Source organism: Heteronotia binoei, chromosome 6 (assembly GCF_032191835.1).
Source record: "Heteronotia binoei isolate CCM8104 ecotype False Entrance Well chromosome 6, APGP_CSIRO_Hbin_v1, whole genome shotgun sequence".
Taxonomy (NCBI): Eukaryota; Metazoa; Chordata; class Lepidosauria; order Squamata; family Gekkonidae; genus Heteronotia; species Heteronotia binoei.
In genome coordinates, this window is record NC_083228.1 from 143,337,075 (window position 1) to 143,355,138 (window position 18,064).

The 18,064-nt window shown below is 50.6% G+C and overlaps 1 protein-coding gene across 1 annotated transcript in view; it reads right to left on the reverse strand.

Moving 5' to 3' along the window:
* Positions 1-2,955: 2,955 nt before the first annotated feature.
* The window catches only part of TFRC (transferrin receptor), a 49,159-nt gene continuing 34,050 nt past the window's right edge, over positions 2,956-18,064 (reverse strand). Inside the window, exons 16-18 of the mRNA XM_060242842.1 lie at positions 15,836-16,072; positions 11,233-11,373; positions 2,956-5,660 (exon numbers count right to left, since the gene is read on the reverse strand). Coding sequence (XP_060098825.1) covers positions 5,418-5,660; positions 11,233-11,373; positions 15,836-16,072 — 621 coding nt within the window. The 3' untranslated portion in view covers positions 2,956-5,417. The remainder of the gene's footprint in view (positions 5,661-11,232; positions 11,374-15,835; positions 16,073-18,064) is intronic.

Sequence of the window (18,064 nt, forward strand, 5' to 3'; positions counted from 1 at the left end):
GGCACTCCATGAAATTGCTGAGCAGTCGGGTTAGGACAGATAAAAGGAAATCCTTCTTCACCCAAAGGGTGATTAAAACGTGAAATTCACTGCCACAGGTGGTGGCGGCGGCTACAAGCATAGCCAACTTCAAGATGATGATGATATTGGATTTATATCCCGCCCTTCACTCCGAAGAGTCTCAGAGCGGCTCACAATCTCCTTTTACCTTCCTCCCCCACAAGAGCGGATTGGATAAGCATATGGAACAGAGGGCCATCAGTGGCTATTAGCCACAGCGTATTGTTGGAACTCTGTCTGGGGCAATCATGCTCTGTATTCTTGGTGCTTGCGGAGGGGCACAGTGGGAGGGCTTCTAGTGTCCTGGCCCCACTGATGGACCTCCTGATGGCACCTGTTTTTTTGTTTTGGCCTCTGTGTGACACTGTGTTGGACTGGATGGGCCAGTGGCCTGATCCAACATGGCTTCTCCTATGTGACCCAGAGTGTTGGACTGGAGGGGCCATTGGCCTGATCCAACACGGCTTCTCTTATGTTCTTATGTGACACAGAGTGTTGGACTGGAGGGGCCACTGGCCTGATCCAACATGGCTTCTCTTACGTTCTTATGTGACACAGAGTGTTGGACTGGATGGGCCACTGGCCTGATCCAACATGGCTTCTCTTATGTTCTTATGTGACACAGAGTGTTGGACTGGAGGGGCCACTGGCCTGATCCAACATGGCTTCTCTTATGTTCTTATGTGACAGAGTGTCGGACCGGATGGGCCACTGGCCTGATCCAACATGGCTTCTCTTATGTTCTTATGTGACACAGAGTGTCGGACCGGATGGGCCACTGGCCTGATCCAACATGGCTTCTCTTATGTTCTTATGTGACAAAGAGTGTCGGACCGGATGGGCCACTGGCCTGATCCAACATGGCTTCTCTTATGTTCTTATGTGACACAGAGTGTTGGACTCGAGGGGCCATTGGCCTGATCCAACATGGCTTCTCTTCTGTTATGTTTTTTGGCTGAACACCAGGAAGATTTTCCAGACAGGCCAGTTCCTCAGTGGAACAGGTTTCCTCAGATGGTAGACTCCCCTGCTTTGTAGCCTTTTATGCAGTCTAGATGGCCATCTGACAGCAATGTTGACTCTGTGAATTTAGGCAGGTCATGAGAAGAAGGGGGCAATGGATAAGCCAGTGCTTGGCTCTCATGGCCGTTCAGTTTGGTGTAGTGGTGAAGTGCGTGGACTCTTAACTGGGAGAACCAGGTTTGATTCCTCCCACTCTTCCACATGCACCTGTTGACCATGACCCTGGGACAAGTTTTCTCAGGAGCCCCACGTTAACACTGAAAATGAGAAACTTAATGCTGTGATTAGAGAATGTAGAACGGAGTTCCTAAACAATTGAGCAGTTAAAACTGAAGGAGGAACTGAAACGTAATCAAAAACTAGAGACGTCTTTTTAAGAAAGCGGCTGCGTGGAAGCTCAATTCCTTAGGAGCACCCACCTTGTGATTTTCAGTTGGGACTATTTCCAAGTTTGGACTTCTATCTCTTCATTTGGGGACAGGTTTTTTGCCCCCCCCCCCTTGGGGTTTCTGTGACTTTAAAAGGCCTTAGCATCGCTGGCCTCTATCAATATTGTATTGTTTATTGTGTGTTGTACACAATCCTTGTAATATATTTCTGCAAACTGAAAGACGGTGTATTACTTGGTGGCTTTGAGAAGTCTACTAATTCCACCGAGTGCCCTTCGAGCAGCACACAAGGGCTCTCAACGCTGTTCTGTTCTCACAGCCCCACCTACCTCACAGGGGATCTGTGAGAGCCAGTTTGGTGTAGTGGTTAAGTGTGCGGTCTCTTATCTGGGAGAACCGGGTTTGATTTCCCACTCCTCCACTTGCAGCTGCTGGCATGGCCTTGGGTCAGCCATAGCTCTGGCAGAGGTTGTCCTTGAAAGGGCAGCTGCTGGGAGAGCCCTCTCCAGCCCCACCCACCTCACAGGGTGTCTGTTGTGGGGGAGGAAGGGAAAGGAGATTGTGAGCCGCTCTGAGACTCTCCAGAGTGGAGGGCAGGATATAAATCCAATATTATCTTCTTCTTCTTGTGGGGAAGGGAAAGGAGATTGTAAAGTGCTCGGAGACTCCTTCGAATAGTGAAGAGTGAGGAATAAATCCAATCTCTTCTTCCTTATTGGATTTATACCCCACTCTTCACGACCCATGGCAAACCACCCCGTGAAAAAGTACGTAGTGAGAACGTCGTGATGCAATGTCACCCCAGAGTTGGAATCAACCGGTGCTTCCACAGGGGACTACCTTCCACTTCTTCCGTATATGCCCAGGCAACGTTCCCTCTAAACTGTGGAGTTTTGTGAACAAAAATTCTATTTCGTGAGCTACTGGCATTACAGTTGTAAGCTACTGGCATTAGTCGAGAGCTACTGCATTAAATTAGTCTGCTCTGGGGCCATTTTTCCTGAGCTAAGACAAATATGTGAGAGCTGGAGACTAAAAATTTGTGATCTTGCTAGCTCACACTTAGAGGGAACGCTGGCCCAGGGTAGAATAATAGAATCAAGAGTTGGAAGGGACCTCCACGGTCCACAATGCAGGAAATTCACAAACGTCTCCCCTTAAATTCACAGGATCTTCATTGGGTAATAGCAGCCACCACTTCAGAATCCAGAAGGAATCCTGGAGGGTTTTTTGCCTTCCTCTAGGGGGAGACAGAGGAGTCACTGGGAGAATGTGTGGGGGGAAAGCTGTGAATTTCCTGCACCGTGTGAAGCGATGGACTAGAGGACCCTTGGGATCCCCTTCCAGCCCCATGTTCCTAGTCTTAACCAACTGTGACATCTTCCTGGATACCCCAAGCCAGTCCCTTCCCAGAGTGTCAGAACTAACAGAAGCGCAGCGGAAAAACTGCTAGCAGCATTAAGACTTCACGAACAGTCCAACCTTTTATTTCTTGTTCTTTTATTACGGACAATCACGTCTTCCAGATTCTCAAACCAGCCGTCCCTCCAAGAGGGTCAGTCCCCAATTCCAGATCAAGTCCAAGCACAGAGGCACAAAACCCATGAACACAATATTCATAAGGCTCATGTACATCGTATTCTGTCCACATACTGCTGCTGCTATGTCTAGCGCACTATTACCCGTACCAATCACATGCAATGCAACACAACAGAAGAACACACACGAAGATCCATGCCAGAGAGGTGATTCGCTTAATGAAACAGAGAGATCATGCACAGGAAATTAGTACTAAGCTAGATCTTTTCACTCACACAAACACACAAGCTTTGAAATGTACATGGGCTTTACCTAAACTGAATTCTGGCTATTAAGAGGGTAGAGTTTGAATGGGTCGGACTAATTTTAGACATGTTGAACAAAGAATCCAACTGCCCCGCACGTCACGATTTCTCCAGTGCGGCACACGGTGGTACTCGGGGTCTGGACGGCACCTCGTTCAACAGCAGTGCCTCCAAACCAATGTGAAAGAAGCCGCCTTTGTGGGGGAAAAAAAGACACCGCCTTTGTTTCAGTTTAAGGGAGTCTTTAGAAAGGGCAACCGAATTTCACCGGAAGCAGGGCGAGAGGATTGGGGAACTGCTCTAATTCTGGGAAATGGAACCAAGTTTAACGCTGGTCCGCTCAGACTCTTGCTGCTACGTTTCCCAGTCAGATCCCTATTTAAACCCAAGGAACTCAAAAGTCTACGCCGGCTCTACAGATTCAGTCCAGCAGTTTTCACAGAGCAAGAAGAACAAAAGCAAAACATTTACTCAAAGAGTCAAGAGAACCCCCGCTGGTTCTTTCGATTGCTGGAATGTATCCTCAGCCATCACGGGCACAAAAAAACCAGCCGGCCATCTTGGGACTCCGTTCCAGGGGGCGGGGGTGGGATACAAGCCACCGAAGGAAGGCAGCCGGTGTGAAACAATTCCAGACAGAGAAGAGACAATCGCAGAAGTTCAAATATACACATGTTAGATACTAACGATCATGCTCCACAGATGTCATTGGAGAGCATTTAAGGAAAATTATGGGAAACGCTGTCCCCGATAATTAAGACACCCCTTTGTGCGCCATATGGAGGTCACTGCCTCCGATATAACAACGTGGTAGGCAAAAACTACCTTGGTTCTTGAGCATTATGGGAGGCACTGCACCCGATAATGCGATCTAGGTTCTGATGGTACACCGTGGCACTGGAAGTATTTTTACGTAGAAGCTGCCATTTTTTATTTGATTCAAGCCCAAGGTTAACGTCGCGAGCCCGCGACGGCCGAGCCCAGCGGAGAAGCAAGAGAATTGACCCCTTCGTTTGGCGGAAAGTATCATCAGTTCTTATTCCTCTTTTCCATATCGTTTGACAGATGATAGCTGGACAAAGCCAGCTTTCCCTCGGTTGCCTCCTTCACTTGCTTCTCTGGCGGCTTTTTAAAAAGAAAAAGCAGCCTTCCGTCGGGTTTCAGGTTCCCAATCGCGGCCGCCGTCGAAGGCGAGCTTCCAGCGCCACGGTGGATCGTAATAGCAGATGCTGCTTTCTTAAAAACGACAGTATAACTGTCATAATTATGGAAGTCACTGCTTCCGATAATTATATTCAGTAGAAAAAAAAACCAAAACACCATTTATAGTGAACACTGCCACTGATAAATAAATAACGAATAAATACTTCAGCGTTCTCCCCAGCAAACGACAGTCAGATTTGAGGCGAGCGGAGAAGACTCCGGAAAAACGAGGGACGGAGTACGACTCGTAGGCTCGCCCGGAGAGGAAAACGGGATACCCGGTTAGCATTTTGAACTAGCACGAGACAGGGCCATCCGAGGCACTGTTAATGTCAGGCTGAGGAATCGGAAAAGGAAGCCCCATCCCGGGGGCTCCTTTTTTCCCTTGGGAAAGCAGAAGGTCTACTCGACCCGGGCAGGACCAAACCTGTGACAAGAGGAGCCTCGACAGCCGATGGGGAAGAGATCGGGAAGACCCCCCCTTTAACCCAAGCGAGAGGTCGATTCCTCTTCCCAGGCGCTTCGAGTTTGCCTTCTGCTTTCGCAAGCTGCAAATGGTTAACGTTTCAAGGATCGTTCTACACTCGTGCGATGCGGTTTGAGAGGCCGCTTTTGAGATCTGCCAATGCTTCCGCTGTGACCTGAAGGAGGCTGTGATAACGTCAGTAACGGCCCCTTGTTGAGCCTCCCCAAGTTAAGGACAGTGCATTGAGAGGGAGTGGAGGGGGGGGGGAAGTCTCGTTTCAAGTAATTCTGAACTGCTCTGCATTTTAGGCTGGACTTCTAAAAGTCCTCGGGGGGGGGGGGCTAAGAGGAATTTGTTCTGCGCTACAGGGCAAGTGGGGGCGGGGTAGGGGGCTCCCTGTCGCTGCACTTCAGAATTAAGCGCGCGGCATTCTCAAAACTCATTGTCAATGTCCCAGATGTCACCCGAGAGGGCGTTGGCGGCCCCCTGGATCGTCCACGTCGCCAGGGCCAGCTGGTTCCTGAACAGGTCTTCGTCGAAGGAGCTCTTGTTGGTTCTTAGGAGACTCAGGTGGTCCAACAGAGCCTGAAGAGTGTGGGAGCCGGAGCCAAAGAAGATGTGCCGCAGAGGTGTGTCTTTCGGTGAGACGTACGGGGAGAGGAAGTGGTATTCCACCTGGAGGGCAAAGGAACACAAGGGTCACAACCGCACCAGGGCTGGGTGAGGGTCTTTAGGAAGCCCCAGAAGACGACAACACGAGTTGTCAGCAAAGGTCAACCGGCACACAACGTGTTTTGGCGCCTGGTCAATTGACTAGAAAGGCTATGCTAGATTAGAGAGACTCCAAGGGGATGGAAAAGTTGGCCAGTCTTGGCTTCAGCTGTGGTTGAGTTTTATTATAACTGTCACAGACCAGATAAAAAGCGCAAATCTAGCAGAAATAAAAAGTAAAACGTACAAATCTATCAGAGGTATACTACTAAAATACTTGTGCAAATAATACAGCAGTGTCAAAACGCAGACGACATTTTAGGGACGTAGCAGTAGCTGTTTGTAACAGCTCCACAAAGTCGACACCAAAAGAAAAAGCTCCCGTTTTTTAAAACTTAATTCTTCTGTTGGACCACTTGGAAGCAAAACCTAGCTGACTGCAATAGGCGGGGTGGAATTCTAGCAGGAGCTCCTTTGCATATCAGGCCACGCCCCCCTGATGCAGCCAATCCTCCAAGAGCTTACAAGGCTCTTTTTTGTAAGCTCCTGGACAATTGGCTACATCAGGGGTGTGTGGCCCGATATGCAAAGGAGCTCCTGCTAGAATCCCACCCCCGGTAATAGGATTTTTTTTGGTGTGGTGGTGGTGGTGGTGGGGATGGCTTGCCATACCAATGAAGCTCTGTTCAGCACTGCACTGGGGGGGGTGGGGCTGTGGCTGAGTGGAAAAGCCTCTGCTTAGCATGCAGAAAGGGCCAGTTCTGTCCTTGGCTTTGCCAGTTCAACAGGACCACGCAGCCGGTGATGCGAAAGACCTCTTGTCTGAGACCTTGGAGAGCCACGGATAGTCTACACAAGATGCTGAACTTTATGAACCAAGGGCCTGAATCAGACAGTGTCATTTATTTATTATTATTGGTTACACTTCATTTATATCCTGCCCATTTTCTACAAAGACTCGAGGCGCCTAACAACATATATGAACATATGAAGCCGCCTTATACTGAATCAGACCTTTGGTCTATCAAAGTCAGTATTGTCTTCTCAGACTGGCAGCAGCTCTCCAGGGTCTCAAGCTGAGGATTTTCATGCCTTCTCGCCTGGACCCTTTTTGGAGATGCCCGGGATTGAACCTGGGACCTTCCTGCTTCCCAAGCAGATGCTCTACCACTGAGCCACAGCCCCATTCATGGCTCTCCAGGGTCTCAAGCTGAGGTTTTTCACGCCTATATGCTTGGATCCTTTTGAGTTGGAGATGCCGGGGATTGAACCTGGGACCTTCTGCTTCCCAAGCAGATGCTCTACCACTGAGCCACAGCCCCATTCATGGCTCTCCAGGGTCTCAAGCTGAAGTTTTTCACGCCTATATGCTTGGATCCTTTTGAGTTGGAGATGCCGGGGATTGAACCTGGGACCTTCCTGCTTCCCAAGCAGATGCTCTACCACTGAGCCACAGCCCCATTCATGGCTCTCAAGCTGAGGTTTTTCACGCCTATCTGCTTGGATCCTTTTGAGCTGGAGATGCCGGGGATTGAACCTGGGACCTTCTGCTTCCCAAGCAGATGCTCTACCACTGAGCCACAGCCCCATTCATGGCTCTCCAGGGTCTCAAGCTGAGGTTTTTCACGCCTATCTGCTTGGATCCTTTTGAGTTGGAGATGTCGGGGATTGAACCTGGGACCTTCTGCTTACCAAGCAGATGCTCTTACCACTGAGCCACCGGCCCTCCCATAAAGTAAAATAAACAGAGGCAATATGAGTAAACAGTATTAAAACCGTTAACAATAAAACAATCACATTAAATCACAATGGTGCTGCTACATCTATTATAGGCAGGATCGTAAAGTATCATCCTCTCTCAAAGGCCATCGAATCCTAAGCAGTTGGTATTAATACACGGTAGGTCCAGGTGAGGTGGCAGCCCTCTCCCATTTAGATGCCATATGCGAGGGGTGGCCAAGGGTAGCTCTTCAGATGTTTTTTTTGCCTACAACTCCCGTCAGCCCCAACCAGCATGGCCAATGGCTGAGCTGATGGGAGTTGTAGGCAAAAAAAACACCTGGAGAGCTACCCTTGGCCGCCCCTGCCATATGCCATCCGGAACAATTCAGTCTTGCAGGTCCTGCGGAGCTGCAATAAGTCCTGCGGGGCTCTGATGGCTTCTGGGAGGCTGTCCTAGATTATTGGGGCTGCCACAGAGAAGGCTCTGGCAAAAGTTAGCCTAGCCTCTTTTAGCCCAGGAACAACCAGAAGATTTTGAGAACTAGATCAAAGTGCTCTCTGGGGAACACGAGAGCCAGTCTGGGGTCGTGGTGAAGTGTGCGGACTCTTATCTGGGAGAACCGGGTTTGATTCCCCTCTCCTCAACTTGCACCTGCTGGAATGGCCTTGGGTCAGCCAGAGCTCTGGCAGAGGTTGTCCTTAAAAGAGCAGCTGCTATGAGAGCCCTCTCCAGCCCCACCCACCTCACAGGGTGTCTGTCTCTTGAGACCCAGTTTGATGTAATGGTGAAGTGTGCGGACTGTTATCTGGGAGAACCGGGTTTGATTCCCCACTCCTCCACTTGCAGCTGCCGGAATGGCCTTGGGTCAGCCAGAGCTCTGGCAGAGGTTGTCCTTGAAAGGGCAGCTTTTGGGAGAGCTCTCTCAGCCCCACCCACCTCACAGGGTGTCTGTCTCCTGAGAGCCAGTTTGGTGTAGTGGCTAAGTGCGTGGACTCTTATCTGGGAGAACCGGGTTTGATTCCCCACTCCTCCACTTGCACCTGCTGGAATGGCCTTGGGTCAGCCATAGCTCTCAATAGTTGTTGTCCTTGAAAGGGCAGCTGCTGTAAGAGCTCTCTCCAGCCCCACCCACCTCACAGGGTGTCTGTTGTGGGGGAGGGAGGGAAAGGAGATTGTGAGCCGCTCTGAGACTCTTTGGAGTGGAGGGCGGGATATAAATCCAATATCTTCATCTACCTCACAGGGTGTCTGTTGTGGGGGAGGAAGGGAAAGGAGATTGTGAGCCGCTCTGAGACTCTTCGGAGTGGAGGGCAGGATATAAATCCAATGTCTTCATCTACCTCACAGGGTGTCTGTTGTGGGGGAGGAAGGGAAAGGAGATTGTGAGCCGCTCTGAGACTCTTCGGAGTGGAGGGCGGGATATAAATCCAATATCTTCTTCTTCTTCTACCAACCCCACAGGGTGTCTGTTGTGGGGGGAGGAAGACAAAGGAGATTGTAAGCTGCTCTGAGACTCTGATTCAGAAAGAAGGGCGGGGTATAAACCTGAAGTCTTCTTCTTAAGGTGGTCCTGTAGATAGGTAGGTCCTAGACCATACAGGGCTTTGCAGGTTAATAGCAGCACCTTGAAACGGATTCGGTATGCAACAGGCAGCCAGTGCAGTGCCCTCAGTGCAGGCTGAATGTTTTCCTGACAAAGGAGCCCCGTTAGTAGCCTGGCTGCAGCATTCTGTATAATATTCTGTATAAATTGATGGTGCGGTCTCATTTGGAATACTGTGTACAATTCCGGTCACTGCACCTCAAAAAAGGATATTATATTATTGGAAAAAGGCCAGAAAAAGGCAACTAGAATGATTCAAGGTTTGGAACACTTTCCCTATGAAGAAAGGTTAAAACGCTTGGGGCTCTTTAGCTTGGAGAAACGTCAACTGCGGGGTGACATGAGAGAGGTTTACAAGATTACACATGGGATGGAGAGGGTAGAGAGAAGTACTTTTCTCCCTTTCTCACAATACAAGAACTCGTGGGCATTCGATGAAATTGCTGAGCAGTCGGGTTAAAATGGATAAAAGGAAGTACTTCTTCACCCAAAGGGTGATTAACATGTGGAATTCACTGCCACAGGAGGTGGTGGCAGCTGTAAGCTTCAAAAAGGGATTGGATAAAAATATGGAGCAGAGGTCCATCAGTGGCTATTAGCCACAGTGTGTGTGTATATATATATATTTTGGCCATTGTGTGACACAGAGTGTTGGACTGGATGGGCCACTGGCCTGATCTAACATGGCTTCTCTTATGTTCTTACGTGACACAGAGTGCTGGACTCAATGGGCCATTGTCCTGATCCAACATGGCTTATGTTCTTATGTGACAGAGTGTTGGACTGAATGGGCCATAGGCCTGATCCAATATGGCTTCTCTTATGTTCTTATGTGACACAGAGTGTTGGACTGGATGGGCCACTGGCCTGCTCCAACATGGCTTCTCTTATCTTCTTCTGTGACACAGAGTGTTGGACTGAATGGGCCATTGGCCTGATCCAACATGGCTTCTCTTATGTTCTTATGTGACACAGAGTGTTGGACTGGAGGGGCCATTGGCCTGATCCAACATGGCTTCTCTTATGTTCTTATGTGACACAGAGTGTTGGACTGGAGGGGCCATTGGCCAGATCCAACATGGCTTCTCTTATGTTCTTATGTGACACAGTGTTGGACTGGAGGGGCCATTGGCCTGATCCAACATGGCTTCTCTTATGTTCTTATGTGACACAGAGTGTTGGACTGGAGGGGCCATTGGCCTGATCCAACATGGCTTCTCTTATGTTCTTATGTGACACAGTGTTGGACTGGAGGGGCCATTGGCCTGATCCAACAGGGCTTCTCTTATGTTCTTATGTGACACAGAGTGTTGGACTGGAGGGGCCACTGGCCTGACCCAACAGGGCTTCTCTTATGTTCTTATGTGACACAGAGTGTTGGACTGGAGGGGCCACTGGCCTGACCCAACAGGGCTTCTCTTATGTTCTTATGTGACACAGAGTGTTGGACTGGAGGGGCCACTGGCCTGATCCAACATGGCTTCTCTTATGTTCTTATGTGACACAGAGTGTTGGACTGGAGGGGCCACTGGCCTGATCCAACAGGGCTTCTCTTATGTTCTTATGTGACACAGAGTGTTGGACTGGAGGGGCCACTGGCCTGATCCAACATGGCTTCTCTTATGTTCTTATGTGACACAGAGTGTTGGACTGGAGGGGCCATTGGCCTGATGCAACAGGGCTTCTCTTATGTTCTTATGTGACACAGAGTGTTGGACTGGAGGGGCCACTGGCCTGATCCAACATGGCTTCTCTTATGTTCTTATGTGACACAGAGTGTTGGACTGGAGGGGCCACTGGCCTGATCCAGCATGGCTTCTCTTATGTTCTTATGTGACACAGAGTGTTGGACTGGAGGGGCCACTGGCCTGATCCAGCATGGCTTCTCTTATGTTCTTATGTGACACAGAGTGTTGGACTGGATGGGCCACTGGCCTGATCCAACAGGGCTTCTCTTATGTTCTTATGTGACACAGAGTGTTGGACTGGAGGGGCCACTGGCCTGATCCAACATGGCTTCTCTTATGTTCTTATTCTGCACCAGCTGCAGCTTCCGAACCCGAGTCAAGGGCAGCCCTGTGTACAGAGCGTTACAGTAATCTATTTGCATGCCATGTGCATTTACGCGTGAGGGCGAGGTTGGGAGTGGGGTGAGTTCTCACAGGAACACACATTTTGGATTCCACCTCCTTTTCCCCGGGGGAACTTACTTTCATGATCTGGTCATTCAAAGCGCGGCAGGCAACCTTGTTGTTCAGGTCGGTGTTTAGGACGGTATTCTTCAGGGCGTTCGTAGCACGACTGAAGTCCCCACGGGCCACCAAGAGCCATCGCGGGTGCAGCCCCATGTTCTGTGTGCGAGAGAAAACGATACCTCAGATGCAATACACGCGTCAGGAGAGCTCCCACTGATTTTTAAGCCCCCTGTTCACAGTTCAACTAGAAACGTTTCAGAGCTAATTCACCGCTAGGCCTCGGCCTCTCTGCCCTGTTGTGGGCCCTCCAGAGGAACTGGTCAGCCACTGTGTAAGACAGGATGCTGGACTAGATGGACCCTCCCTGGTCTGATCCAGTAGGGCTCTTCTGATGTTCCTCTCAAGGGAAGGCCTTGGCCTCTCTGCCCTGTTGTGGGCCCTCCAGAGGAACTAATTGGCCACTGTGTAAGACAGGATGCTGGACTAGATGGACCCTCCCTGGTCTGATCCAGTAGGGCTCTTCTGATGTTCCTCTCAAGGGAAGGCCTTGGCCTCTCTGCCCTGTTGTGGGCCCTCCAGAGGAACTAATTGGCCACTGTGTAAGACAGGATGCTGGACTAGATGGGACCCTCACTGGTCTGATCCAGCAGGGCTCTTCCAACGTTCTTATGAAGGCCTCAGCCTCTCTGCCCTGTTGCTGGCCCTCCAGAGGAACTGGCTGGCCACTGTGTGAGACAGAATGCTGGATTAGATGGACCACTGGAGCCGGGCTCTTCTAATATCCTTAGCGAAGCCACGCTCGCTGCCTCACCGTTCTAGACGCGAACAACCGTTCCACATGGAACTAGAAACAGAAGAAAGGGTTTCTATGTTCTCCTTTTACCGTTACTCTGCAAACAGAAAAACGTAGCACCGAAAGGGCTGAGCTACAGCTCACCTCTGGCAGGTTTGCATTCTACTCCCCACCAGCAAACCCCCCGCCCCCCCAAAATAGCACAGCATATCTCTGGCCAACAAAGATGTGAGCCTACTGCTCTGTGACCAGTTTTAACTTGGAGCCAAGTTACGAGAGTGCTGTCGGGAGCACAAAGTCCAGGGCACTCCCGCAAGCTCGAGTCAGTTAGGGGGAAGGAATGTAGCCCGCATGGTTGGCGGAACCGGCTTCTGAAAACACTGACACCCTGCCTTACCTCTTGGTTCAAGGCGGCTTAACGATGGTTAGCACATTTTCTGTTAAAACCAAAATTAACAAACCCAACTTCTCCCCTGTTTAAAAGATGTCCGCTGTTCAACCCCGCCCCCTGCTGGCAAACCAGCAGGGTTTGCAGCACATCTAGGTCCCCACGGAGGTCTCCGCCAAAGTTCCCTCTAAGCCGCAGAGTCTTGTGAGCGCAAATTCTACTTTGTGAGCGACTGGCATGAAAGTGGTGAGCTCCTGCGTCAATTCGTTTGCTCTGGGGCAGGGGTGGCCAAACTTGCTTAACGTAAGAGCCTCACAGAATAAATGTCAGATGTCTGAGAGCCACAAGACATGAACATCAGATATTTGAAAGCTGGGAGACAAGGAAGGAAGGCAAATAGATGGGGTGGGAGGAGGGAGAGAGAGGTGGAAGAAAGAAACTTTAACTCTAAATGCCTTCTCCAAGCTGCCAGCTGGCTTGGCTTGGAGAAGTGATTTGAAGAGACAAACGCCTTTTCCAAGCCAGCCAGTGGGGCAGTGGGGGCTTCAGCGAGAGCCAGATCGGTGTAGTGGTGAAGTGTGCGGACTCTTATCTGGGAGAACCGGGTTTGATTCCCCACTCCTCCACTTGCAGCTGCTGGAATGGCTTTGGGTCAGCCATAGCTCTCATAAAGGTTGTGCTTGAAAGGGCAGCTGCTGTAAGAGCTCTCTCAGCCCCACCCACCTCATGGGGTGTCAATTGTGGGGAGGAAGATAAAGGAGATTGTGAGCCGCTCTGAGACTCTTCGGATTAGAGGGCGGGATATAAATCCAATATCTTCATCTACCTCACAGGGTGTCTGATGTGGGGGAGGAGGAAGGGAAAGGAGATTGTGAGCCGCTCTGAGACTCTTCGGAGTGGAGGGCGGGACATAAATCCAATATCTTCATCTACCTCACAGGGTGTCTGTTGCGGGGGAGGAAGGTAAAGGAGATTGTGAGCCGCTCTGAGACTCTTCGGAGTGGAGGGCGGGACATAAATCCAATATCTTCATCTACCTCACAGGGTGTCTGTTGTGGGGGAGGAAGGTAAAGGAGATTGTGAGCCGTTCTGAGAGTCTTTGGAGTGGAGGGCGGGATATAAATCCAATATCTTCATCTACCTCACAGGGTGTCTGTTGCGGGGGAGGAAGGGAAAGGAGATTGTGAGCCGCTCTGAGACTCTTCGGAGTGGAGGGCGGGACATAAATCCAATATCTTCATCTACCTCACAGGGTGTCTGTTGCGGGGGAGGAAGGGAAAGGAGATTGTGAGCCGCTCTGAGACTCTTCGGAGTGGAGGGCGGGATATAAATCCAATATCTTCATCTACCTCACAGGGTGTCTGATGCGGGGGAGGAAGGGAAAGGAGATTGTGAGCCGCTCTGAGACTCTTCGGAGTGGAGGGCGGGATATAAATCCAATATCTTCATCTACCTCACAGGGTGTCTGTTGTGGGGGAGGAAGGGAAAGGAGATTGTGAGCCGCTCTGAGACTCTTCGGAGTGGAGGGCGGGATATAAATCCAATATCTTCATCTACCTCACAGGGTGTCTGTTGTGGGGGAGGAAGGGAAAGGAGATTGTGAGCCGCTCTGAGACTCTTCGAGTGGAGGGCGGGATATAAATCCAATATCTTCATCTACCTCACAGGGTGTCTGTTGTGGGGGAGGAAGGGAAAGGAGATTGTGAGCCGCTCTGAGACTCTTCGGAGTGGAGGGCGGGATATAAATCCAATATCATCTTCTTCAGGAGCCATACAATATATACGAAAGAGTCACATGTGGCTCCCGAGGCACAGTTTGGCCACCCCTGCTCTAGGGTCATCCTTCCTGAGTTAAGACAAAAATGTGTGAGCTGGAGGCTAAAAATCTTTGAGTTAGCTAATGCTAACTCCAGCTTAGAGGGAAACACTGGTCTCCACCTCTTTTTTTTGGGGGGGGGGGGCATTCTGCAGCACTGGAGCCACAATGGAGAAGGCCCTGGGCGGGGGAGCGGCTCTGGTCGATGCCAGATGGGCTGCCCGAAGCGGTGGAGATAGCCAAAAGATGGCCGCTTGACAACTGTGGTTGCTGCACAGGCGACACAGGGCAGACGATGGTCCTTTGTATCTAAGGGCCCCAAGCTCGTGAGATGCTTTGAATGTCATCACCAGCTCCTTCAAGTGAACCTGGAAACAGACTGGCAGCCAACATAGCTGTTTCAAAACGGACCGCACAAGTTCCTGCTTGCTGGCTCCCGAAAGAAGCACGGCTGCAGCGTTCTGGACAAGGCGCCAAGTTTCCAGCCTGTCTTCAAGGGCAGCCCCACGTAGGATGAGTCGCAGTGATGCAAGAATGAGGCTACGGAGGCACGTGTCAGCATGGCCAGATCAGCCGAGTCTAATGAGAGAGCCGGTGAATCGGATGCAATGGACGCACAGCACTTCTCGCCACCACGCTAGCCTGCTCCTCCAAACAGCCGGGCGAGATCCGTGAGCACCCTCCCCCAAGCTCTTCACCTCCTCTAAAAAAGCCAACATCACTCCATCTGGGAGAATTGGGTTCAGTCCCTCTGGAGCATCCAACCTTCCCAATCAGCCTTACCCCTCTGTCTTGCCTGGATTCAAATCCCACTTGTTCCTAAAAGACAGAAGGCTGGGTAGAACAGCCAATTCCTATAAATGTTTCAGCTAGCCAAGGAGATCACATCAACTAGAGAAGGCATCTTTGCTCAATGCAAAGTTAGCTCCAGGCTATCCACAGCTAATTTCTTTCGGGACTGGACGGCAGCCGTGTTTCATCTTAACAACAAAAAACCCCCGATGCGGCTATACAGAAAAGTGGCATTGTAACAAAAGGAAAAACTGTACAGAAGTAGCAACGGTTAATGCAAGCCTTGGCTTGCTGTTCTGTATTTTGAAACAAACAATTTGATCTCGGTATTATAATTGAGACATTTTGGATCTCAGAAAGGGTAGCCCCTAATGGAAGGCTGCTGATCTCTGAGGCTCCAACTGCAGCTTTCTGCACAGCGATTGTAAATTTGAAGGAAATACTGAATATTCAGTCATTGAACTCAAGGCTTTACCTGTTGTACGGCAACCTGGAGAATGAAATGGAGAGTTACCCAGGCAATCCATTGTGGCTGTCGCCGTAATATCAAGCTTCTAGTATAATTCTGCCAACTGTTGTTATATTCTGGCATCGAGTGTGTTTTGTGTTAATACTGAAATCAAATTGCTTGTTTCAAAATACGGAACAGCAAGCCAAGACCTGTATTAACAATTACTTCTATACAGCTTTTCCTTTTGTCACAATGTTCCATTTTAACAGCAAATCAAACGCCCAGCGGCTTCCTAAGGCCTAAATACAGTCTTTGCAGCGCTGCCGGACTCTTGTTTTACTCCAATCCTTCCAGCAAACTCAACTGTTCGTGGCTCACCTGCAAATCCTGGCTGTACGACATCAGCTTGCGTGCAAAATTGAGCAGCTTGTCGTCGTAGCTCTGGAAGTCCAGGTACAATTCGTGGTCGTGCGTCATCCTGACTGCCATGCGGCCGGCGATTTCGGCAGCAGCACGGACCGTGGTGTCCAGACGGTCCCCTGAACCGAGGTAGCTAATCAACTTCTCCGGAGTATCCTCCGTCGTGCCGAGATGGGGATACTCTCTGCCGCCCGCCTAGAAAGAAACGCCGCTTTATTTTATTTATTTTTCGTATTTAAATCCCACCCTCCATCTTTTGGCTATCTCCACCGCTTCGAGCAGCCCACCTGGCATCGACCCGAGCTGCTCCCCCCCACCAGGGCCTTCTCCATCGTCGCTCCAGTGCTGTGGAATGCCTCCCCCCCCCCAAAAAAAGAGGTGGAGACCAGTGTTTCTCTCTAAGCTGAGTTAGCATTAGCTAACTTTTTCAGTCAGTCAGTAAGTCACGTTTTATTTATATCCCACCCTCCCCGCCAAAGCGGCTCAGGGCGGCTAACAACAAGAACTTAATGAATACATTATACAATACATAACATTTAACTACAATTGATTAAAATCTGTTAAAATTCTAAAAAAAAAATTCTAAAAAAGAACATTAGTGTATTTGGTACTATGATCGCTGGCAAGTTTGCTTAGCAGTTTGGCAGTCTCAGCTGGTGAAGGCCATTCGGAACAAAATGTTCTTGCAGGCCCTGCGGAACTGTTCAAAGTCCCGCAGGGCCCGCATTTCTTCTGGGAGCTGATTCCACAGCTGTGGAGCCATAGCAGAGAAAGCCCGGGTACGGGTACTCTGGTGTTTTACCTCTTTTGGCCCGGGGATAGTCAGCAGGTTCTTCCCTGCTGACCTCAGTGCTCTCTGGGGTTCATACGGGGAGAGACGGTCCCTAAGGTAGGCAGGTCCTCGGCCATATAGGGCTTTAAAGGTAATAACCAGCACTTTGTAACGAATCCGGTATATAACTGGCAGCCAGTGCAGTTCACGCAGCCCCGGCTGTATGTGCTCCCGCTTTGGGAGCCCCAGCAACAGTCTGGCAGCCACGTTCTGCACTAGCTGCAGCTTCCGGGTTCGGCACAGAGGCAGCCCCATGTAGAGGGCATTACAGTAATTTTCGTATTTACCGTATTTTTTGGACCATAAGACGCACTCCCCCCCCCAAAAAAAGTGGGGGGAAAAGTGTGTGCGTCTTATCGTCTGAAGGTACGTACCTTCGGGGGGGGCCGATCCGCTGCCTCTGCCTCCGATCCGGTGCTTCCCCCGCGCCTGCCTGCCTGGCTCCATCTTCTTCAGGCAAGCGCTGGGATCGCTCCACGTGGCCCCACCGCAAACCCAGCGCTTCGCAAGCGCCGGCTGCGCAGGGGGCAGCGTGCTTCCTCCTTGCCTGTGTGCCTAGCTTCAGCTGTGATGCTTAAAGCAAGCACCGGGATCGCTCCCTCCGCCCTCCAATCCCAGCGCTTGCTTTAAACATCACAGCTGAAGGCAGGCACACAGGCAAGGAGGAAGCACGCTGCCCTCTCCACAGCCGGCGCTCGCGAAGTGCTGGGTTTGCGGAGGGGGCGGGTGCTTCCTCCTTGCCTGTGTGCCTGGCTTCAGCTGTGATGTTTAAAGCAAGCGCTGGGATCGGAGGGCAGAGGGAGCGATCCCAGTGCTTGCTTTAAGCATCACAGCTGAAGCCAGGCACACAGGCAAGGAGGAAGCACGCTGCCCCCTCCGCAGCCGGTGCTTGCGAAGCGCTGGGTTTGCGGTGGGCCCACGTGGAGCGATCCCAGCGCTTGCCTGAAAAAGATGGAGCCAGGCAGGCAGGCGCGGGGGAAGTGCCGGATCGGAGGCAGAGGCAGCGGATCGCCCCCCAGGAGGAAGGTGCGTCCTATCCTCCAGAGCGCCTTATGGTGCGAAAAATACGGGTATATCCCGCCCTCCCCGCCGGAGCAGGCTCAGGGCGGCTAACAACATTGAATATCAACAATAAAACAATAAAAACAATCACAATAATATCAGTTAAAATTAAACAATTTACAATTTAAAATTATTAATGCAAATTTTAAAACAACAGTTTTGGTGCTAATTTCCATGCCATGATGTTGGGCATCTATGTACTTTGGTTGAAGGCCATACGAAATAATGCTGTTTTGCAGGCCTTGCGGAATTGGGCAAGGTCCCGCAAGGTTCTAACATCGCCTGGGAGTTGG